This window comes from Malaclemys terrapin, chromosome 11, assembly GCF_027887155.1.
Source record: "Malaclemys terrapin pileata isolate rMalTer1 chromosome 11, rMalTer1.hap1, whole genome shotgun sequence".
Taxonomy (NCBI): Eukaryota; Metazoa; Chordata; order Testudines; family Emydidae; genus Malaclemys; species Malaclemys terrapin.
In genome coordinates, this window is record NC_071515.1 from 42,237,447 (window position 1) to 42,263,108 (window position 25,662).

The following is a 25,662-nucleotide window of genomic DNA, read 5'->3' on the forward strand; positions in this document are numbered from 1 at the left end:
TAAATGTATATAAAGGAAGAGGTCTGCTATGCAACTATGTATATGTGGTATGCCCTGCGCTCATCCCTATGCTAGAAACTGATCAACTCAAGAGTAGTTTGATTGTATGCCAATAAAGAAACTCCAGTGATGAGTTCAGAGTCGAACTGAATTCTTGGGGAACTGAGAAGAAGAGGTCTTGGGGAAACCCCAACAATAATCAGCAGACAGTGGTCCTCTCTTTGGGATGTAGCTTCAAAAGGTTGATTTTTGCACAAAGTGGGATATTTACATTCACTTTCCCCTAGAGATTCCTCAGGAAAACTACACAACACTGTTCCAAAAGTCCATTCTTGCCTGGCCCATTCAATTACATTGTTCAATTACAGTCCTTTGAAGCTCATAACACTTCCCCAGGCTCATACATCCCATCTCTTCCCCCGCACCCCCAAAGAGGTTACATACAATTCTGCCCACAATAATAAATAAACTCTGCATTGAATATAATGGACTCCAAACATACTTCAACTTAATTCAATAAGATTCTTCAAGAATATTGCAGGAAATTGCCATATCTCTCTGACCCATGCACACAGGGAGCCTGTTATGAAATCTGATATGCCACAACAAGGATTAGAATAGACTTTATAGTGCAAATTTAGCATAGTTCTGTCAGATTAAGGAGATACAGCCTACCCCAAAGTGAGCTGCTTTCAACTTTCAAAGTGCTCTGAAATACACAATACCCTCTGTTTACAGGAAGGGCACAAGCCAATGCAAGGCAAACTTAACTCCACATTAATAATTTTTTTTGTCAGTGACTAAAATTAAATTGAGCTCACCAAGTACTGGCCCATTGCACACAAAACAAAAAAAACAAAAAAAAAAACCCCAGAGCTCTGATCCTTTCAACATGTGGTTAGGAAAGGATTCACTAGGTTCAGCACAGACTAAAGTTAGCATCTTCACAAAGAATTATCAAGAGACAGCAACATAAACCATGCTATCCACATGCAAATTCAAACATACCAGGTTCGTTATATCCTTCTCTTAAGTACTGAATAAGACTAAAGATGAATTGTGGAAGAACTAGTTCTGACATCATCAACAAGTCTTTTGGGACACAGGGAACATTTGAACTTGATTTCATCCGGTGGCGCTTACAAAACCTATAAGACAAACAGGAAAAATAAGTTAGCCAAGTACCAATACAGTTCAGAACAGATATCTGAAAAACAAGAACAACAAAAAAACAAACCCTGAGCCACCACTATTTTCAATTCCCCTTACTGAGCTGCACACTTATGTGCATAAAAGAGGGTACCATGGAATAGGTATTCTGTACAAAGTTAGTTACGATGAAGATATAATTGAGTTCACGTTCTCCCTGCCATATCCCCAGTAAAATAATAAAATAAAGTTGAGATATTCTTTCAGAGGTTAATCAGAACATAGGATGATTTTCTAAATTATGAGTATCTTCCAAAAAACTGGGAAGAGAATACAGTCATGGTATTTCTCATAATTAAAATGTGTTTATGCCAGCCATCCAAAATAGAAGTTGAAATGTTTTCCTCCAGTGAATCTGTACTGGTTTGCTGTATGGATATTGATAAGCACTGAGCTGACGCAAACACCTCTTCGAAAGCATTAAAACATTTGTTTTGAAAGGGAAAAACACTTATGATCACAGATAGTTAAGAAAAATCTTAAAATCAGATGTGGGACCTACCCACTTTCACAGTCTTTTCAACTGAGAACAATTCGATATTTTATTCTCTTTGCTAAATCTGGATATTACAAGTTTCTATGTTTTGTTCACTGTGTGTAAAATAGGAGCGGGAGATTGTCACCCCACTCCAACATGCACAGGACTGATGTACAGGAACCCCACAAACACCGAGTCCAGCCATGGGAGGATTCCCCTGGCACAGGAACTACAGAAGACAGCCATGAGGCTTATGGGGCTGACATAACTTAGACAGGCAGCCAGGGCTGTTTAAGTTGCACCAGGAGTCCCAGAGCACCCCATAATTAAGGAGACACAAAGGTGGCCAAAAGCCACCATACCCCACCTTTCCAACTGGCCTCTCGCGGTGTGAAAGGCACAGCACAGGATCACAGTCTGAGTCTTGATGTTATTTTAGTTCACGAATTTGCAGGCTTAATTCGGGGGGGAATAATCCTAAAGTATCTCTCTCCCGCACCTCCTACCAATTTTTAATTTAACGGGGGGGGGGGGAGAAGAGGGAGGAATCTAACTACAAATCTCCGCTTAAATCCTTCTGTGAAATATCTGAATCACTACACAGTCAAAGAGAGGGACTAATCCTTCAGACCCTTAGGCCTTGGCCACACTTGAGAGTTACAGCGCAATAAAGGAGCCCCGGGCACACTAGCTCACCCCCGTCCACACTGGCAAGGCACGTAGAGCGTTCTGACTCTGCGGCTACAGCGCTGCTGGTACTCCACCTCGGCGAGTAGAAAAATGTTTGCTGCGGCACCGCTGAAGCACCACAGCGCCAGTATGGACGCCCTGGTCCTATAGTGTGCTCTGATCGGCCTCCAGAAGTGTCCCACAATGTCTGTGCTAGCCACTCCGGTCATCACTTTGAACTCTACTGTCCTGCCCTCAGGTGACCAACCGTCAGACCCGCCCTCTAAATTCTCTGGGAATTTTGAAAAATCCTTTTCTGTTTGCTCAGCCAAGCGTGGAGTGCTATCAGCGCATCTTTCCAGGTGACCATGCTTCCACGTGCCAGGCAAGCCCCAGTATGGAGCAATGGCAAGTTGCTGGACCTCATCAGTGTTTGGGGGGAGGAAGCTGTCCAGTCCCAGCTGCGCTCCGGCCGTAGGAATTACGATACCTTCGGGCAGATATCAAGGGACATGATGGAAAGGGGCCATGACTGGGATGCACTGCAGTGCAGGATTAAAGTGAAGGAGCTGCAGAATGCCTACCACAAAGCCCGTGAGGTAAACAGCCACGCGGGTGCTCCCCCAGCGACCTGCCGTTTCTACAGAGAGCTGGATACGATACTTGGGGGCGACCCCACCTCCACTCCAGGGACCACCATGGACACTTCAGACCCCAGTGCAACAAGGCAGGAGGAGGAGGAGGAGCAGCAAAGTGGGAGCGAGGGTGCTGAGGCGGAGGAAGACCCGCAGAATCCCTAGATGCATGCAGCCAGGAGCTGTTCTCAAGCCAGGAGGAAGGTAGCCAGTGGCAGCGGACGGTGCTTGGGGAAGGACAAACACCAAATATGACAAAAAAACTGATTGGCTACTGTTTCTAAGATACTTAAGTTTTTATCTTTTGTCTATGTATATTGTGTAGATAGAGTTTTAATCATGAATTGTAAACCTAGGTCTTTTCATGTGTTTATGGTTACTTTACAGGATAATATTTCACCTGTCCTGTTTATGTAACACTTTAAAAATCAGCAAAAGGGTTATATAAATAAAATGTATTATGAAACAAAAGGCAAAAACTATTATGTATATAGTTTAGTCCTATTCAGTGTCTACTTGGCTTGTCTCTTGTATTCATTAAATGGAGCATCTCTTGTCACTGTCCAGCAATAGTCTGCAAGCATTGATGGGCTCCATTTGCCCTGATAGCATTTCTCCATTGTTGCAATGTCCTGGTGTTCACAAATCTGAGGACCAACAAAGACCCCTTCCTTTATCTTAGCTTCACTTAACCTGGGAAATTTTCCACGGAGGTACTTGAAAGCTGCTTGTGTTTTGTCAATGGCCTTGACAAAGTTCTTCATCAGACCCAGCTTGATGTGTAAGGATGGTAACAAAATCTTCCTTGATTCAACAAGTGGTGGATGCTGAACACTTTTCCTCCCAGGCTCCAATGACTGTCGGAGTGGCCAATCTTTCTTGATGTAGTGGGAATCTCTTGCACGACTATCCCATTCGCAGAGAAAACAGCAGTACTTTGTGTATCCAGTCTGCAGACCAAGCAAGAGAGCAATAACCTTCAAATCGCCACAAAGCTGCCACTGATGTTGGTCATAGTTTATGCACCTCAAAAGTTGTTTCATGTTGTCATAGGTTTCCTTCATATGGACTGCATGATCAACTGGAATTGATGGCAAAACATTGCCATTATGCAGTAAAACAGCTTTAAGACTCGTCTTCGATGAATCAATGAACAGTCTCCACTCATCTGGATCATGAACGATGTTGAGGGCTACCATCACACCATCGATGTTGTTGCAGGCTACAAGATCACCTTCCATGAAGAAGAATGGGACAAGATCCTTTTGACGGTCATGGAATATGGAAACCCTAACATCACCTGCCAGGAGATTCCACTGCTGTAGTCTGGAGCCCAACAGCTCTGCCTTACTCTTGGGTAGTTCCAAATTCCTGACAAGGTCATTCAGTTCATCTTGTGTTATGAGGTGTGCTTCACAGGAGGAGGATGGGAGAAAATGTGGGTCCTGCGACATTGATGGTTCAGGACCAGAAGTTTCATCCTCTTCCTCGTCTGACTCAAGTGAGAATGATTCTGGTGCATCAGGAACTGGCAGTCCTTCTCCGTGGGGTACTGGGCGTATAGCTGATGGAATGTTTGGATAATGCACAATCCACTTTTTCTTCTTTGACACACCTTTCCCAACTGGAGGCACCATGCAGAAGTAACAATTGCTGGTATGATCTGTTGGCTCTCTCCAAATCATTGGCACTGCAAAAGGCATAGATTTCCTTTTCCTGTTCAACCACTGGCGAAGATTTGTTGCACAAGTGTTGCAGCATATATGTGGGGCCCACCTCTTGTCCTGATCTCCAATTTTGCAGCCAAAATAAAGGTGATAGGCTTTCTTAACCATAGTGATTATACTGCGCTTCTGTGATGCAAAAAAGTCACTTCACCACAAACATAGCAGAAGTTATCTGCACTGTTCACACAAGTACGAGGCATCTCTGCTCACTTTGGCTAAACAGAAATGTGTCCCTTTGCAAAATTAAACACTGACAAATAAGAGCATGACACTGTATGATTTCTAGAGCTGATATAGGGCAATTTGTTCAGCAGAGTGATGTAAGCTTCGTTATGATTGCATCATCCATGACTTCTAGGAATAACATGATGCAATTCATATCATGTATGACACAATACCAGATTCAGATTGCATCATTCATTGTTTTGCCTAAAAAGCAAGTACTGTCCAAACCCGGTCATAGATTTATTCATAGATCCAGTCAAAGATGTATTTTAGTCATTTCTGGTTTAAATTGAGATCCCTTCCCTTTATAACTCACTTATCCTCTGCCATTCCCAAGTCAAGGGTCGTATATACTGACCCAATAGCATATCCTGAAAACTAGAGCCAATCAACAATTTTAAGCATCATTTTCGTTCTCAGTGACCCAGAATCAGTAAAGTTTGACTACATTTATTTCAGAAGCATTTTGGCTGTAGAGCAGTGTTATCGGCCAAGTCCAGCTTCCAATACAGAGAGTGGCAACGGCCCTTTAAACAGCCAAAAGCATACTCCACAGTCATTCTGCACCGGCTCAGCCTCTTGTTGAGCCGCTCCTTGCTGATGTCAAGGCTCCCTGTGTAGGGTTTCATGAGCCATGGCATTAAAGGGTAAGTGGGGTCTCCAAGGATCACAATGGGCATTTCGACTTCCCCTACGGTGATCTTCTGGTCTGGGAAAAAAGTCCCGGCTTGCAGCTTCCTGAACAGGCCAGTGTTCTGAAAGATGTGTGCGTCATGCATTTTTCCGGGTCAGTCTGTGTTAATGTCAATGAAACGCCCACGGTGATCCACAAGCGCCTGGAGAACCATAGAGAAATACCCCTTCCGATGAAGGAATTCAGAGGTTAGGTGGGCTGGTGCCAGAATTGGGATATGCATGCCATTTATCGCCCCTACACAGTTAGGGAAACCCATTTGTGCAAAGCCAGCCACAATGTCATGCACATTACCCAGAATTGCAGTTCTTCTGAGCAGGATGTGACTAATGGCCCTGCAAACTTGCATCTACACGATTCCAACGGTCAACTTTCCCACTCCAAACTGGTTAGCGACCGATCGGTAGCTGTCTGGAGTTGCCAGCTTCCAGATTGCAATAGCCACCTGCTTTTCCACCGTCAGGGAAGCTCTCAATCTCGTGTCCTTGCGCCACAGGGTGAGGGCGAGCTCCTCACACAGTCCCATGAAAGTGGCTTTTCTCATCCGAAAGTTCTGCAGCCACTGCTCGTCATCCCAGACTTGCATGATAGTGTGATCCTACCATTCAGTGATTGTTTCCCGAGCCCAAAAGCAGCGTTCCACGGTGGTGAGCATGTCCGTGAATGCCACAAGCAAACTCATGTCATATGCGTTACTCAAGTCGATATCATTGTCGGAGCTCTCACTGTCACTTTGGATCATAAGGAGTAACTCGATTGCCAAACGTGACGTGCTGGCGAGACTCGTCAGCATACTCCTCAGCAGTTCAGGCTCCATTCCCTCAGACCGAAAGGGAAAACAAGAGTGCTCAGTACAAAAAACATTGAAAGATGGCGCCAAATGTGGATGGAAGCAAAGGGAATGCTGGGATGCGAACCGATGCATCATGGGGCGTTGGGACAGTACCCAGAATGCCCCACACTCCACGCCCCCTTCCCACAAGCCACAGCACCAGAATGGGAAAAAGTGCTCTATGGGATAACTGCCAATAACGCACTGCTCCCAATGCTGCTGCAAGTGCCACAAATGTGGCCACGCCAATGCGCTTGCAACTGTCAGTGTGGACAGACTGCAGCACTTTCCCTACTGTGCTCTCCGAAGGCGGGTTTAACTCACAGCACTCTACATCTGCAAGTGTAGCCATGCCCTTAATCACAGAAGCAGGCTTGCTGACATCAGCAGAACAACTTGTGTGAGTGTAAGGATTCACACCATGCCCTATCTTTGACTGTGTAGCAATTCAGAGATATCTACAAAAGAATAATAGGCTGATCCTGCATCAACTTAACTATGCATATTGCTTACTAAAAGCCACTCCTCTTGTCCTTGTTGAGAAGCCCTGCAGATGACAGCACCGCAAGCCTGGAGGATTCCTTAGGCCACAGGTATAATCCAATGTCCACTGAAGTCAATGGAAAAACTCCCACGGATCTCAATGAGCACTGAATCAGGCCCACTTGCATTCTGCCAAGTTAGTGTTACCAAGGGTCTTCAAAAATCACACATCTGGGATGTTTACCCAGACCAGGAAAAAAAAAAAAAAAAGGCTAAAACCCTGGAAGGAGTCTAAAAATATATGTATAAAGTAATACAGGAAGGGGCTTACAAAAAGAAAAATCAGTTCTAAGGAAGCAGGTATCAGACTTTTAGGCCAAAAACAGAGAGGCTGTCAAGTTCAAGGATCAACTGTGCATTAAGACAATTTTCAAATATTTCCCAGCTCACAGCAGCCCAGTTTCCAATAACTTCATCTTTACAAGAGTAAGTTTTCTCTCTTTATACTATTACTCATCTCATTTGTTTTCTCTTTTATTGAACAAATAATGCATTGCTTAAGTGCAACTATAGTTGAGGTTAGTCTGTTGATTTAGAGGGCTACAACTATTGCTTGTTCATCCCTGGGAACAAAAGTGCCCTCAGAGGAGGAAGACAAACCAGGTGATGTGTCTGTGATCTCTTGTCTGTGGGTTAAACACAAAGCCAGTGAAAAGGAATTTAGGAACAGGTGCACAGTGTACTCATGTGTATTACTGCCTACAGATGGAGGGCCATGCTGGCAGAAAATGAACTCCTAGTAACCTTTACGTTGGAGGATCAATACCTCACTTAGAATGTTAAGATATTCAGTTTCTCTTTTATCCCAAGTACACAGCCTTTTTATATGAGGTTTTTCCAAGGTCAATCAAAAAATTTGTAAGATTTAAAGGCACACCAGCAATTATAAGTTTATTATTTAGAATGATGTATATTTTATATCCTTATCACTTTAATCAGTCCGCTGTACATTTTTAATTTTTATGTTCCTCAAATGTATTTTTGTAGGTAAGCATCTCACACTGGTGTTCTGAAGATCCTTGTAACTAAAAGCCTGCAAATATGCATGTAGAGCACAACCTCCAACCCACCCTATGCTGCTGACACCTCCTTCCCTTCTCCAGAAATAATTCTGCTCCTAGGAAGCCTTTCCAAATGTGAGATCCACTCATGAATCAGGCCCATTGCAACTAACCCACAACTGATCTACCTGGAGCTAAAGGATATGAGGCATGTCTCCTCCCTAAACGCCCCAAAAATGTGATTTATAGCAAATTTGAAAGGTTTTTTTTTAATATGGGCTCTGCAAGATCAAGAAGGAAAGCAAATTCCATCCACAGTGAATGACCCTTCATAAAAAAAAAAAATTTTAATTTAAAATTAAATTAATAAAAAAAAGGGGATCATCTCAGCAGTCCCCTCCTATTTAAACTGAGGGAGATCCAGACATTGGATTACTTCCCAGATAACCAGATCCCAAAACTTACAGTATGTGTGCCAAAATCATTCTGTAGAAAGAGACACATTCCATATCTGTGGTTCATGGACTGGGAATATAAACATACAGTAACTCGTCACTTCAAGTCGCCCCGGTTAACGTTGTTACATTGCTGATCAATTAGGGAACATGCTCGTTTAAAGTTGTGCAATGCTCCCTTCTAATGTTGTTTGGCAGCTGCCTGCTTTGTCCACTGCTTGCAGGAAGAGCAGCCCATTGCAGCTAGCTGGTGGGGGCTTGGAACCACGGTGGACCAGCAGCTCCCTCTGCCCGCCCCCCCCCCCCCCATCAGCTCTCTGCTCCCCTAAGTTCCCTGTGCTGCAGCCACCCAGAAGGCTATCAATTGGCAGATCAGCTGTCCCTCCCCACACTGCCATGTGCTGCTCCTGCCCTCTGCCTTGCAGCTGCTCCCAGAGACTTCTGCTTGCTGTGCAGGGGTGGGAGGGTGCTAATGTCAGGGTGTCCCCATCCCCCCTGCTCCTGCACCCCGCTTACTCCTTCTCCATATAGAGCAGGGAGGGGTCTCTGAAGGAGAGAGACAGAGAGAGCTTGGGGCAGCAGCTGCTGTCTCAACTTCCTGATCCACTTAAAAAGACAATACACTTAAGAGTGGGTCAGCTTACTTAAAGGGACAGTGTGCATCTCTCTCTCTCTCTCTCATACACACAAGGTGTGTCTCTGTCTCTGTCTGCTATGCTGTCTCCCCTCCCTCGTGTTCGTGCTGCCTTGTGCGAGAGCCTACATTAACAACGTGTTAACCCTTGAGGGCTCAGCCGAATGCTAGCTTATCATTTGGCAGCAAGGCATTCCCTGGGAAATATCCCTCCCTCGTCCACCAAATAGCTTCACCACCTCAACCAAGCTTCATAATCATCATAGCTGTGAATTTGTTTGTTTAAAACATATACTGTGTGTATATCTATATAATATATAGTTTTTTGTCTGGTGAAAAAAAAATTTCCCTGGAACCTAAACTCCCCCCCCCCCCCCCCATTTACATTAATTCTTATGGGGAATTGGATTCGCTTAACATCATTTCGCTTAAAGTCGCGTTTTTCAGGAACATAACTACAACGTTAAGCGAGGAGTTACTGTACTCTCCTCAATCCACAATGTCTATGAAAGCTTTGAACAATGATCAGGAGTAAAATATAGCCATTAAGTAGTAACTAAACTATGTTATTGTCACACTCAGCATTAATGGGAAAATATGCTGCGCTTTGTCTCTCTTCCTTTCTTCAGTTTCTCTCCCACTTCTCTGTCTTTGTATCTATCCTTTTTTCCCCCCTACACTTCCTTCCCTTCTCAGTTTCCACCTCCTGAGTTTTACTCCTACCCCTTCCTTCATCCCATCTGCTGAAGTGATGAGCAATGAAACAGCTAATGCTGACATTTAGCTGACATTAGTCTTTAGAGTTGCCACTCCAAAGAGAATAATGGGGGCAGGGGAGATCACACTTCTCAGAGCCATTGTTTCAAGCTGTCTGTAGATTCAGGGAGGCTTGGTCTACACGAGCAACTTACATCAGTATAACTACATTGCTCAGCACCCCTGAGCGACGCAGTTATATTGATCTAACTCCCAGGATAGACAGCACTATGTCAACAGGAGGTTGTCTCTCCTATTGACATAGCTACCGCCTCTCGGGAAGGTGGATTACCGATGCCAATGGGAGAAGCCCTCCTGTCAGCATAGGTAGCGTCTTCACCAGTGGTTCTCAAAATTTTGTATTGGTGACCCCTTGCACACAGCAAGTCTCTGAGTGTGACCTCCTTATAAATTAAAAACACATTTTTTTATATTTAACACTATTATAAATGCTAGAGGTGAAGCGAGGTTTGGAGTGGAGGCTGACAGCTCGCAACCCCCTCATAACCACCTCAATGATCCCCTGAGGGATCATGACCCCTAGTTTGAGAACCCAGGGTCTTTGCTGAAGCGTTACGGTGGTGCAGCTGCATCAGGGCAACTGCACTACTGCAGCATTTTAAGTGTACACAAGCCTTAAGACTACACCACACCAGTTCACACTCAGTTCATGTTTTCAAGGTTATCTGTGCACTCCTGAGGGCCACAAACTTGCCCTTTTATCAAAAGGGAGCTTAGATTCTGCAGTCTAAATATGCCAGATAGGCACATAAACATAAAAAGCAGGGTGGACCCAGCCCCCAGTCCAGGTGTTTGATACTCTGGCTTTATAGCTTAAAGATCAACATCTTAAGTAACAGCAGAAAGCCATCAGACAGTGAAGATCACAGTAGGTCCTTGCTCCAGAGAGGAGTGGTCCTTAGTTACATCTAGTCCAGTCCATTGTTGTCTTTAAAAATCAGGACCAAGACTGAATCTAAACCAAGATAATCTAGAAAGCAAATTAAACACATGAGCCTGGTTTCAAAATAAAACAAGTTAAAGCAGCCTTTGGGTTTATAGTGCTGACTGCCAGACATTTCTTTTACCCATGTTCCAGAAAGCTTGTTCTACCACCATCTGGTACTTCAAATCCTGAAATATCGGTCCTATTCTCTATTTACAGCTCTCCTAACCTGTCATGGTTTTTTTTTTTTTAATGTGTATCTTAGCCAACACCCTGTAAATTGAACCAGGAACCTAAAGACTAAAAGCACGAGCTGCTACAGCTAGAGCCAGGGTTCTGTAACTTTTACTTAACACAGAGGTGGACCTATAACACTCACCAATGGGTTACATGTACAATAGATTCACTGGGAAAACAGAAGAATAAGCTATTCCATAATCAATCCTGCCATATTACTGTAAGAGCCCCATGGCTGGAGCATCAGTTAAGCAAACGCTTGACTAAATAGTCACACATTTCAAAACACCCTGAAGACGATCAAAACTGTATTTTGATACACTAGGAAACTGAGCATATTCCACATACTGGACCTTCCACTTAGAACACTGCCACTAGTCCAAGAGTTCCAATGTTTGGAACTGACAAGAATACTGTAGCTAGTCGTCTCAAGTGCTGTAACAAGGCATTAGAGAAGTAACAGCCTCTAAGGTAGACAATATATCGAAATATATATTTTACCTTTATTTTTAGGCATCTTCCGCCATAGTGAGGCAACAGAAAACAGACTGAAAAGTAAAATTCTGTACTAGAAGACTGAGAGACAAGATAACTAATAGGTCATTTCCAGGTCTAGTTTCTATTACTACAAAGCACTCTAGTACCACAAATATCGTCTTTTTAGATAGGAAAATATATTACTTTTTATATGTCTTATGCTGCATGATTTTTCCTTTGTGAATATTTTACTACTATAAATTCTCTGATAATCATATTTGAGAACGTGAGTATGTTAGAAAGAGACATTTCATTAGTCAGAGCTGTGCAAATCCCATTTAACGGGAGACATTTAATTGAGGGTTGGGGGGGGTTGTTTGTTTTTTTGAGTTACAAACCCAAAGACAAAGGGAAATACTGTTGTCCTTCCCTGTCCCTATTCCCTTCACCAGTAACTTGTTGAGGTTCATTTTTGTATTCTTTGCACTCCCCTTTCAGACTGGATGTTGCGGACTCTGCGCCTTGAACCATGGCCACCACCATTGCAATGAGGTGCAGTGCGTGGCTCCAGATTTTGGGTATTCCACCAGGGGTCCGGAACACCATACAGGACCTCCCCTTTGACTGCGAGGGCCTGTTCGCTCAAAATACGGACACACGCCTGCATAGCCTGAAGGACTCGGGGGCAACTCTGAAGTCTCTGGGGCTACACACCCCGGCACCTCAGAGAAAGCCATTCCTTGGACGTTAGACGTGGCTTGGCATTTTACATTGAATGCACAAAGCCGTTTCATAAATCACCGCAGCTCTTTATTGCAATCTCAGAAAGAAAAAGAGGGCTCCTGATCTCATCACATCGCATCTCATCATGGATCATGTCCTGTATCAGGACTTGCTAGGACCTGGCTAAAGTTCCAGCCCCTCCACCAGAGTGCAGGCAGCGTCCGCAGCATTCCTGACGTGGGTCCCTATCCAGAATATCTGCAAGGTGGCAACATGGTCTTCAGTCCACACCTTCACTTCACACTACGCCATCACCCAGCAGGCGAGGGATGATGCTGTTTTTGGTAGGGCAGTCCTGCACTCAGCGATCAGGTGAACTCCGACCCCTCCCCCTGGGTAACTGCTTGGAAGTCACCTATTGGAATGCACATGAGCAATCACTCGAAGAAGAAAAAACGGTTACTTACTTCTCGTAACTGTTGTTCTTCGAGATGTGTTGCTCATGTCCATTCAAAATCCCGCCCACCTCCCCCCTCTGTCAGAGTATTCTGGCAAGAAGGAACTGAGCAGGCAGCAGGTCGGCAGGAACATATGTACATCGCCAAAAAGGCGCCACTCCAGAGAGTCTCCACAGCTGACCCGACGGGTACCACTGGAGAAAAGTTTTCCGGCTATCGTGCACGCGTCGCGTGCATGAGCAATCACGCGAAAAAGAATACCTTTTTCAGAAACATCCTTGAGCTAAGACCAAGCACATAAAGCTTCTGCTGAAAGAATTTTTGAGGAAGTTATAATTAATGAAAACAGAGGTTTACCATGGAAATGTCACTGCAACCTTAGTTACAATGTTTTCTCAGATTTATAATCACAATATATCGAGATTTTTCCCTGCAATTTCCTCTGCCATGTTGCACATTCAATACAGTTTATGGTATACAATAATAAATGGTATATGACAGTTCACCTTTAAAAAATAAAATAGGAATAAGAGATACTATGTATCATCAACATGATAATGTTAACATTTCATCAGAAACCTTAACTTTAGGATTTCTTGACTCGATCATTTGATTTCACAACCTTTCACATTACCCTGCCTTTTTTGTCTTTGAATTTCCCTTGTCAATTTCTAAATAAAATAAAGTGTCAGAAGCAATTTCAGGCAGACACCTGCCCAAGTCTCCACAACTGTTATAGTTTTACAAATCACATTAAAGTCCCAACAAATCCCCTCTCCACCCCCACCGCAATCAGGCAGTTCCCTCTGCATTCTCTTCTGGACAGTTGGTGGAGGAGCTTCAAAGGCCTGGTCTACACTAGGCGTTTATGTCGAAGTTAGCGCCGTTACATCGAATTAACCCTGCACCCGTCCACACCGCGAAGGTATTTAGTTCGATATAGAGGTCTCTTTAATTCGACTTCTGTACTCCTCCCCGACGAGGGGAGTAGTGCTAAATTCGACATGGCCATGTCGAATTAGGCTAGGTGTGGATGGAAATCGACGCTAATAGCTCCGGGAGCTATCCCACAGTGCACCACTCTGTTGACGCTCTGGACAGCAGTACGAGCTCGGATGCTCTGAACTGCCACACAGGAAAAGCCCCGGGAAAATTTGAATTTGAATTCCTTTTCCTGTCTGGCCAGTTTGAATCTCATTTCCTGTCTGGACATCGTGGCGAGCTCAGCAGCACTGGCAACGATGCAGAGCTCTCCAGCAGTGATGGCCGTGCAATCTCAGAATAGAAAGAGGGCCCCAGCATGGACTGATCGGGAAGTCTTGGATCTCATCGCTGTGTGGGGCGATGAGTCCGTGCTTTCCGAGCTGCGATCCAAAAGACGGAATGCAAAGATCTACGAGAAGATCTCTAAAGACATGGCAGAGAGAGGATACAGCCGGGATGTAACGCAGTGCCGCGTGAAAATCAAGGAGCTGAGACAAGGCTACCAGAAGACCAAAGAGGCAAACGGACGCTCCGGATCCCATCCCCAGACATCCCGTTTCTACGAGGCACTGCATTCCATCCTCGGTGCAGCCGCCACCACTACCCCACCAGTGACCGTGGACTCTGAGGATGGGATAGTGTCCACGGCTGGATCCTCGGACATGTTAGCGGACGGGGAAGATGAGGAAGGAGATGAGGAGGACGAGGCAGTCGACAGCGCTCACAACGCTGATTTCCCCGACAGCCAGGATCTCTTCATCACCCTTACAGAGATCCCCTACCAACCCTCCCCAGCCGTTACCCCGGACACAGAATCTGGGGAAGGATCAGCCAGTAAGTGTTGTAAAAATCTAAACATTTATTTGTAACAGAACAGGAATATTAACAATTTAAAAAATGGGTTTCTCATGATTAGTTTGATTAGCTTAACGGTTCAGTCATGGGCAGTGCAACTATTGAAAAAAAATCTAGCAATGTCCGGTTTTGCATGATTGTCCTGCCCAAGCCGCTCTACTGGTTAGTCACTGCTACAGCAGCTACAGTAAAATGCGGTCTATATGTCCGGGGATGGAGCAGAAATCCTCCTGTGACATCTCGAGGAAGCTCTCCTGGAGGTAATTGGAAATCCGCTGCATTAGGTTCTTGGGGAGAGCGGCCTTATTGGGTCCTCCGTAGTAGGACACGTTGCCACGCCACGAGACAAGCAAGTACTCTGGAATCATTGCTCTGCACAGCATGGCGGCATACGGCCCTGGTCTTTGCAGGCTTTCCCGGAGCATTCGCTCTTTCTCGCTGTCAGAGATCCTCATGAGGGTGATGTCGCTCATGATGACCTGCTTTGAATGAGGTAGGGGAATGTTAGTGTTGGGACTGCTTTGCCGTTCCTTTACAGAACTGTAACCGCTGGTTTGCAGCCACGCGGTGGAGGCGGGAGAGGGGCAGCCGAAAGGGATCGTTCCCGGGGACAGCCGCGAGGGTGTGGGACAGGAGCAGACTTCCTGCTTGCCGAATTGCTGGCAGCAGGGACCGACATTGATTTCAATGTGAAATGAGGCCATTGCTAATATTAAAGTTTTAAGCTGCCACAAGTCTATGGCTTACCATGTCTGCCTGCAACAGAAATTCCGTTCTCCTGAGAGGCTTCTCAAATGTGCTGTAGAAGACCCCAGGCACTGAATGCGAAGGCCGAGAATTCGACCTTGTGCTGAGTGCGCATGTGATAGGTGCTGTGCATGGTCTTGTTCACAGAGAAAGACTATGTTCTTTGTTCACAACTACATTTATCTTTCTGAGGAATTCACTCCCTTTTTCCCATTCCCACAGCCCCATCTGCGACTGTCTCACAACCTAGCCTGTCATCACACTCCCAGAGGCTAGCGCGGATTAGGCATAAGAAGAAGAGGACACGGGAGGACATGTTCTCGGAGCTTATAGCCTGCTCCAGAGCCCAGGCAGCACAGCAGACCCAGTGGCGGGAGAACTTGACCCGAATGCACCAAGCCAACATGGATCGGGAGGAGAGGTGGCGTCAGGAAGACCAGCAGGCGACTCAAACCCTGCTTGGACTAATGAGGGAGCAAACGGACACGCTCCGGCGCCTTGTGGATGTTCTGCAGGAACGGAGGCAGGAGGACAGAGCCCCGCTGCAGTCCATCTCTAACCGCCCTCCCCCGCCACCAAGTCCCATACTCCCCTCACCCAAAGTGCACAGAAGGAGAGGCGGCAGAGTCCCTGCTAACTCTCACTCCACCCCTGCAGAGAGCTCGAGCAGCAGAAGGCTCTCATTCCCCAAAATTTGACAAGTTCTTTCCTTCCCGCCTGACACAAGCCCCCGTCCAAGTTTCACTTTCCCAGTTCCATGTTTGGTTGATAGTAAAAAATACGTTTCTGTTAACTACTGTTTCCATCATGTTCTTTTGGAGGAGGGGGGGATAGGGGGTTGGTAATTCGACAGGACAGTCACCTTTGGCAGGGTATATAGTCGGGGGCAGGCACAGCAGCAGGGCACATACATAGTGCAGTGATGCAGTGACTAGTTACCCTGGTTAGTCTGGGAGGTTGTTTTCATGTTATGTGGTGGGGGGTGGGTTGCTCTGTGACTTTGTGGCAGGGGAGGGCAGTTACAGATCTTAAGCGGCGGTCCTTAGGCAGGATCACAGAGCCACACAGCAGGGGATCTGTAACCGTCCTCCCCCTGCCACAAAGTCACATAGACCCCCCCATACACACAGTCCCTATCAGGAGGGGTGACAGGCTCCGTTGAAACAACCATCCCACCGCAGCGGAGCCTGTCAATCCTTGAGTTTAGAAGCTGCATTCGCGCCACTACAGTACACCCGCTCCGCACCACAGTCTGCGTCCCAGTTTTAAAAAATTCCCGCGAATACAGTATTAAAGAAAACGGTGTGCTTTAACAAAGTAGAACTATTTTTATTTTGAAACGTGTGTTGGAAGTGGGGTGAAGGGGGTATGTAACTGGATAGGATAGTCAACATTAACTGGGTAAAGAAACGGGGGCAGGTTTAGCTTCTCAATACACAAACTTTAAAGTCACAGGTTACCCTGCTCACTCAGGAACTTTGCTTTCAAAGCCTTCTGGATGCACAGCGCTTCCCGCTGGTCTCTTCTAATCGCCCGGCTGTCTGGCTGTGAGTAATCAGCAGCCAGGCTATTTTCCTCAACCTCCCACCCCGCCATAAAGGTCTCCCCCTTGCTCTCACAGAGATTGTGGAGCACACAGCAAGCTGCAATAACAATGGGGATATTGGTTTCGCTGAGATCACAGCGAGTCAGTAAGCTTCTCCATCTCCCCTTGAGACGTCCAAAAGCACACTCCACCACCATTCTGCACTTGCTCAGCCGGTAGTTGAAGAGTTCTTTTTCAGTGTCCAGGGCGCCAGTATAGGGCTTCATGAGCCAGGGCATTAGCGGGTAGGCTGGGTCCCCGAGGATGACTATAGGCATCTCCACATCCCCAAGAGTTATTTTGTGGTCCGGGAAGTAAATACCTTGCTGCAGCCGTCTAAACAGACCAGAGTTCCTGAAAACACGAGCGTCATGAACCTTGCCCGGCCATCCCACGTAGATGTTGGTAAAACGTCCCCTGTGGTCCACCAGTGCTTGCAGCACCATGGAAAAGTAGCCCTTTCTGTTAATGTACTGGCTGGCCTGGTGTTCCGGTGCCAGGATAGGGATGTGAGTTCCATCTATGGCCCCACCGCAGTTTGGGAATCCCATCGCTGCGAAGCCATCTATGATCGCCTCCACGTTTCCCAGGGTCACTACCTTTGGCAGCAGTACATCAACGATTGCCTTGGCTACTTGCATCACAACAACCCCCACGGTAGATTTGCCCACCCCAAACTGGTTCGCGACTGACCGGTAGCTGTCTGGCGTTGCAAGCTTCCACAGGGCTATGGCCACTCGCTTCTGGACAGTCAGGGCTGCTCGCATCCGGGTGTCATTGCGCTTCAGGGCAGGGGACAGCAACTCACAAAGTTCCAGGAAAGTTCCCTTCCGCATGCGAAAGTTTCGCAGCCACTGGGATTCATCCCAGACCTGCAGCACTATGCGGTCCCACCACTCAGTGCTTGTTTCCCGTGCCCAGAATCTCCTTTCCACGGCATCAACATGACCCATTGCCACCGTGATGTTCTCGGCGCTGGGTCCCCTGCTTTCTGAGAGGTCTGTGCTACTCTCAGACTTCAGGACATCACCGCGTTGACGTAGCCTCCTCGCCTGACTTTTCTGCATCTGCCTCAGGGAAAGGTGTATGATAAGTTGCGAGGCGTTGAGAGCGGCCACAACTGCAGTGATGGTTGCAGCAGGCTCCATGCTCGCAGTGCTGTGGCGTCCGCGCTGTCACTGACTAGAAAAGTGCGCAAACTGATTTCCCGCCGGCGCTTTCAGGGAGGGAGGGCGGGAGTGATGGACGGATGACGACAGTTACCCAAAAGCACCCTGGACACATTTTTTTTACCCAGAAGGCATTTGCGGCTCCACCCAGAATTCCAATGGGCAGTGGGGACTCCGGGAACTGTGGGATAGCTGCCCACAGTGCACCACTTCCAATGTCGACGCTTTCCCCGTTAGTGTGGACTCACAAGGTCGAATTACTGTCCTTAGTGTGGACACACACGTTCGACTTTGCAATATCGATTCCAAAAATTCGATTTAAGTAAAATCGAACTACTCTCGTAGTGTAGACAAGGCCAAAGACTCCAGCTCCCCTAACTGCCAGAGCAGCAAAAGTATATAGAGCAAGGAGCTAGGGCAAGTGCAGGGCCTGTCCAGCCGCTCCCCACCACAGGTAGACCATCAGAGCACAGGTCCATCATGAAGCCTGGTAAGCCAACTTGTCTATTAGTCTGCTAGGAACAAGTCTTAAAACTCCCTAATACACACAGCAGCAGCAGCCGCTGCCGCCACAGCCAGGGCACACTTTCACAAGTCCCAGACATTCTTATCACTGCAGCCCTCCTCACACCAGAGCCTGCACTGTCTCCAGTTTCAGCTTCATTCCACAAAACCAGACATATGATCATGCAGTTAAGTAGGCTAGTTGTTATTTTACCTTCATCTTCCCCTTCCCTCCTACTGTTCGTCACACACACTTGTTCCAAATTAGATCATAAACCTGCCAGGAACAGCACCATGTTTTCCAGTGTGTTGTACAACACCTAGCACAATGGGCCCTGTTCCTATTTATAGCCTTTGAGCACTACCAGAATCTAAATAAATAATGATTATTCATATGTTCTGCATAAAAGACCACACAAACAAGTGGGGGAAACCAACTACTTAAACTGAATTTGCACTAGCCAAGAGCACATAGTAAATGAAACAGAAAAACAGAGTAAATATTTATTTTATCTTAGTTTTAGTAATGTTAGGTGTTGCATATAATAAAGTAAAATAGTGTGATGTTTTAAATTGACTTCCTTTTAATGAAAAAAATAAGCCATATAAATAACAAAATTCCATCCTGTTTATTGCACTGTTAACAAAATGCTACACTGGAAACTAATCAAAGTACTTTCTGTATTGAATAGCATGATAAGTTGCAAATAAGACTTAAGTACTAGCTTAAAAAGGGAGTTGGTGCAATATACAAACTATGAAATTCTCTTAAGCACTAAATTTAAAAACGCTTCTATACAACATAATTTGGTTTTTCATGCACATCTTCCCTATATAAGTAATAAATTCATAAGTTTTCTGCATTTCTTAACTGCTGCAATACTTCCTGAGAGTTCTTGTAAACTGAATTTCCCCCCATTTTCTTTAGTCTAAAGCATTCTCTGTATAGCTATTCAAAGTGTCTTTGCATGTTTTACAGTTCACTATTTAACTTTATGACAACTACTCTTATTTCTTCAGCACTAGATACAACTTTTTACTTCAGAAGTGGAAGATGTTATATTGGTAAATTAGGATGGTATATTAAGTGTGCTTTGTATGGGCTTGAATAAGGCCCTTTGACCAATCACTGGTGGCAAACAGCAAGTCTTCCCTAGAGAAGAGAGTAGAATAAGCCATCAATTTCTGCAGAATTTAAGCTGTCATTTTAGTTAAGTTTCTAGTCCTCAGCTGTAAAGATAATGTTCCTAAAGTGAACCAATGCAGTGTTGACTTCTGAGCCTGGAGAATGCCTACTCCTGTACCTGTGCTGTTGTTCACCGCTTTCTCAAAAAGCAGGGGGATGAAACTGACATATGTGATAAGTTTCATTTCTGCAATTTAGGACTCTGTAGGAAGCCATAAAACTGACCAGAATCTGTTTCACTCTGCTGCTAATTGAGAAAGCTCTGGAGCAAAAATACAGGTATTAGAATTATAAAAGGAGAAGTGACCATGAAGTAAAGACTGGGAGAGCGATGCTCAGGAGGAGGCTTATGGAAGAGAGACAAATATCTCCTCCTTTACAAGTAAGGAAATTTCAAAATGGATGCCTACTAACCAGAGGCTAATATAAGCAGAGGTGAGGAAGAGCATCCTGGTGGCCTTTCCTCTTCTAAAATTAGGACTGGAGGTGGAGTGTTAGTCTTGTCACCAGGGCCTCCCCCAGACACACACCTTTTGTATCAGCCTCTTTTTCAAGATTTCATGAGCTGTGGGTCATGACCCTATAAAAAATAATTCAGTAAGTGATAAAAAATTAACATACCATGTAAGCCCCATAGCTCTGGCACCTTAAGGCCACCACATTTTTGGAACCTGAAAATCCCACCTAGCATTTCAACCTAGACTAGTACATGATAAGGGCATGTGCAGCACACTGCTACAGACACTCCAACTAAAACAGTAGGATACCTGTTGGTGTGTGTTTGCCTGGATTTTTTTTATGGAAAAAATAGTATCAGCTTCATTAAATACATGTATTAAGTACTCTGATAAATGTGGAGCTGGTATGTAATAATGTTATGAATGCTGTATGTGACCTGGTCAGCGAGGGGAAGTGGCTTATTTTAAGTTTGCTTAAGGAAATACAGTAAAGGCTGTGTTATCCGTCCCTGTACCAACCAGAAAGCTCTATAAACCGGCATTTCTAATCTTCATAGAAACTCCAGTTTATAGTCTGGTTAGCACGGGGCTAGCAGGCTCCCTGTCTGGCTTCGCGTGACTCCCCGGAAGTGGCGACATGTCCCTGCTGCTCCTATGCGGAGGAATGGCCATGAGAGGTTCGGAGTATGAAAAGGGGTGGGGGGTCCGGGATCTGGGAGGGAGTGTGGGGTTGGAACACAGGAGGGGGTGCAGGGTGCTGGATCTAGATGGCGCTTACCTTGGGTGGCTCCTCACAAGCGGCGACTTGTCCCTGCTGCTCCTAGGCAGAGGTGCAGCTGCCTCCGCCCGCAGGAGTTGCAGAGCCAGTGCTCGGGGCAGGACAGGAACAGCACGCAGAGCCGCTTGCCACACCTCCGCCTAGGAGCAGCAGGGACATGTTGCCGCTTGCAGGGAGCTGCCCGAGGTGAGCGCCGGCCAGATCCGGCACCCCATCCCGCACCTGAGTCCCCAGCTCTGCACCCCCTCCTGCACCCAAACTCCCTCCCTCTTAGTTAATCGGAATTTGTCATTTACCGGTACCCCCCATTCCACCAACATGCCAGATAAAAAAGCTTTTACTGTATATATGTGTTGCAAGGAAAGGCCTTGAAAATTATGAGTTATTAGGCCAGAAGAAATGAAGTAGGGAGGATGTCTCGTTCAAAGAATAACTAATGAGATAAGGGGAAGTTTATAAAAAGAAGACCTCTGACTGATAGTAGTGACTGCAGATGGTTTTAAATAAAACAAAGAAAATCTGTCTTAACATGAGCCAACATGGCCTTTCTCAACCTACACACTAGCATTAAAGCCTATCTGAACCCAGGTGCGATGGAAAAAACTGCTGGTCAGCAAGAAGTAGGGGAGGAAAGACTGGGAAAAAAGAGAGGTTGTAAATCTTATCTGTATTAAGACTGGAAATAAGAGCATACCGTCTCAAACTGGTTTATAGCTCACGTAATTGGCAATGTTATCATTTGTTTAAGGGTATAAAAAGTAAACTCTTAAAGAGTTCATTGCTATTACCTTCCTGACCACGTTAGAGCTGATCAATATAGGTCTAAGTACCCTGGGGTTTGGCTTGTATCTTGATCAAATGCTAATAAATGTTTTGTTACTGTATTGGATGTAGTGAGTGCTTATTTTTAGGATGCTAGACATGTTTAGAGCAATTGTATAAATACCATTTGGCTCCTGGATTTAGTAAAGGAATATATGATTAAACTTGTGTTTGGTGGTTTCCCATATCAATAATTTCAAATATTATTAATTCCAACAGGAAGTTACTATATATTGGGCGTAACAATGTTTATTACACACCTATAATGCACAAATTCAATGGGATCTTTAGAGGAAGGCAACACAATGGTTTCCCAGATAAGAACACCCAAGCACACACTTGAAAAACAGTGGCATCCTTCCAAGCCCTAGGCTGAAGTGACACAGCTGTTTTGACAGAGTGGGAAGCTAGAGGGCTATAAAGAATTAAAAAGTCTCTCCCCCTCCCTCTCATATTTTGTAGACCTCTAGAGTCACCAAGGACCATCAGTGAGCTCTGACAGGGTGACAAGTGGACACAGAAGCTCTGAGTAAGAATCTAGAGCTAATCCTACTAGGATCCCCAAATGAAAGATGGTTAAGCACCTAGTAAGAGACTTGCATGTAGCATATTTTATTGTTTTTAAGATATGTTTTCTCTAAAATGCTTTTGTTCTAATCAATACTACTTTGCTTGAAGAAAGCTGTTTGGTCACTGCTTACAACTGTCATTTCCCCAGGGGGAACAAAATTGCAAGGTCTGAGCCTAAGTCAGATCTGCTAAGATTATCATGGCTAGTCCCAGGAGACTGCAACCCTGAGCCTGCTCTAAGAGCCGGAGAACTGGATAATTCCACCCTGAGCCTAGTGATGGCTAGAGGTCTGAGAGTGGGAGAACCTGATAAGACCCAGAGGGGTCGTGGTATATTTAGCCCATAACTCTGACATGTACAGCTGCAAGTATCCAAGCACACAGATTATGACCAAAATGTCGCTGTTTTAGAACACTGGACAAAGCAGCTGTGATGGCACTGCTGAGCATCACACAACTGGACACCATGAGTCCTTCAGTCTTTCTTGGATCTCAGTTCTGGCCAAGGAGTGATTCAGAAAGACAGATCATTGTGCAAAAAGACAGCGGCAAGTTGTTCCATCAATGAAAAAGAAAACAGGACAACAAATATAGGACTTAGATTTATGCTGATTCAAAACCACAATAGGCAGTATTTTCTAAAGTGCTGGCTGCCATGAGAATGAAGCCTTAGAAGTCATTGCAACATTTAGAAATTTAAACATGTCACCGAAAGATGAAACCTGAGGGGGTTTTGTTTTGTTTTGTTGGGGGGGAGGGAAGGTTGAGGGGCGGGAAGGAGAGCCAGAGGGGAGGGACTCAAAACCTTAAAGAAATGAAATGAACATGATTTGGATTATTCAAACTGACAACATACATATCAATAAAAAGCAACAGAGGGTCCTGTGGCACCTTTGAGACTAACAAAAGTACTGGGAGCATAAGCTTTCGTGGGTAAGAACCTCACTTCTTGCATCTGAAGAAGTGAGGTTCTTACCCACGAAAGCTTATGCTCCCAATACTTCTGTTAGTCTCAAAGGTGCCACAGGACCCTCTGTTGCTTTTTACAGATTCAGACTAACACGGCTACCCCTCTGATACTTGATACATATCAATGGCCTTCAAAGATGTTATAAGGTATACGTTATTTCTACAAATTGCACAATCATGAAAAATGCACACCACTATAGAAAATCTTGTCCTTCCCAGTTCATTATATAGTTTCAAGGATTACAAAGCCTAAATCAGCTACCAAATTGAAAACAGTGATTTTGACAAATAACATCGTTTTGCAACATATCAGTGCCATGACTGAGGAAGTAAGAGTAGCTACTTTCAAAATGCAGGAAAAGTGAACATTTAGCAATTCAGCTTGATCCATTGTCCAGCACAGCTTCTATAATTTGTGAAGCATGTTTATGATGCTTCTATTGAAGAAGGCTTGTTCTTTGATAAAGCTACGCCAGGAATCACACTAAGAGAATTCTTATATTTCAAGAGGATCAAGATTTTCATTTTCAATGGGAGTGGTGTAATGCAATCTGCTTAGATATTGCCAAGGCAATGACAGACAAGAACACTGGCCCTAGTCTCCATTGTTTCATACACAGCAGAATTCTTGTTAAAAAAAATGCCAACAATTCTCAGTCAAGTATTTTATAAGATGTTAAAGTAATGACAATTCATTAAAGGACATCCAGTGAATTCTCAAATTTTTGCATTTATCTATGACATTGGTTCAGATTTGGAAAATCCTACTGCCCAAAAGCCTGGGACAAATAAAAGAGCTATCTGAGCAAATAAAAGTGTCAGGTTCCCTGTCTATTGGACAACAACAACAAGAGAGGCTGGGGCCAGAGTGAGTGAGATCAAGCAGAGCAACACAGCTGTCAGTCAAGAGTTCATTAGAAACTTAAATATGAAATTACAGAACTGTGATAAGTAACCTATCACTAGAATCAGCCTCTGTACCAGATGACTGGAGGATAGCTATTATGATGCCAATTTTTAAAAAAGGCTTCAGAAGTGATCTTGGCAATTATAGGCAGGTATGCCTAAATTCGGTACCTGGCAAATTGATTGAAACTATATTAAAGTACAGAATTATCAGACACATAGATGAACATGATTTGTTGGGGGAAGAGTCAATACAACTTTTGTAAAGGGAAGTTATGCCTCACCAATCTATTAGAATTCTTTGAGTGTGTCAACAAGCACATGGACAAAGGTGAGCCAATAGATATAGTGTACTTGCACTTTCAGAAAGCCTTTGACAAGGTCCCTCACCAAAGGCTCTTAAGCAAAGTAAGCAGTCATGGGATGAGAGGGAAGGTCGCCTCATGGATCAGTAACACATTAAAAGACAGGAAACAAACGGTAAGAATAAATGGACAGTTTTCACAATGGAGAGAGGTGAATAGTGGTGTCCCCCAGAGATCTGTGCTGGGACAAGTGCTGCTCAAAATATTCACAAATGGTCTGGGAAAAGGGGCAAAAAGTCAGGTGGAAAAGTTTGCAGATGATATAAAATCACTCAACATAGTTAAGTCCACAGCAGACTGCAAAGAGTTAAAAGGGATCTCACAAAACTGAGCGACTGGGCAACAAAATGGCAGATGAAATTCAATGTTGACAAATGCAAAGTAATGCTGTTGCGGAGAGTGGGGGAAGTCAGGGCCCTGCACCCCTCTTCCTGAGATTCACTGCGACTCTCAACCAGCCAGTAAAGCAGAAGGTTTATTTAAGGACAGGAACACAGTCTCAAGCAGAGCGTGTAGGTACGACCAGACCCCCTCAATTAGGTCCCTCTGGGAGGTTCAGGGACCTTAGACCCCAGCTTGGGGTTCCCTGCGTTGCACCACCCAGACCAAAACTGAAACTAAACCAAAACTCCTCCTGCTGCTCCTCTCTTCCCCCTCCCCCCAGCTCCTCCTCTCCTTTGTTCAATCTCCCGGGCAGAAGGTGTTAATTCTCCCCACCCCCATTCCTGGCTCAGGTTACAGCTCAGGTAGCTTCCTTCAAGGGAAGTCCCACATCCCCACTGCAACCCCCCTGCAACATTCCCAGGTCAAATCTGCCCTGCTCCCTGCTCCATCACATCTCTCCCCCCTTCGAGACTGAACTGAGCGGGGTCACTCTGACCAGTGACCTGGGAAAGTTCAGGGCTCCCTCTCCGGGACAATGCGTCCGCTATCAGGTTGTCACGTCCCTTCACATGGACCACGTCCATGTCATAATCCTGCAGGAGCAGGCTCCACCTCAGGAGCTTGGCGTTGGCTCCTTTCATCTGGTGCAGCCAGGTCAGGGGAGAGTGGTCGGTGTGCACG

At 45.2% G+C, this 25,662-nt stretch overlaps 1 protein-coding gene across 1 annotated transcript in view; it reads right to left on the bottom strand.

Annotated features, from left to right (window-relative positions):
- UBR3 (ubiquitin protein ligase E3 component n-recognin 3) overlaps positions 1-25,662 on the bottom strand; it is a 217,142-nt gene that overhangs the window by 173,458 nt on the left and 18,022 nt on the right. Inside the window, exon 2 of the mRNA XM_054043660.1 lies at positions 1,009-1,148. Within this exon, the coding sequence (XP_053899635.1) occupies positions 1,009-1,148 (140 nt within the window). The remainder of the gene's footprint in view (positions 1-1,008; positions 1,149-25,662) is intronic.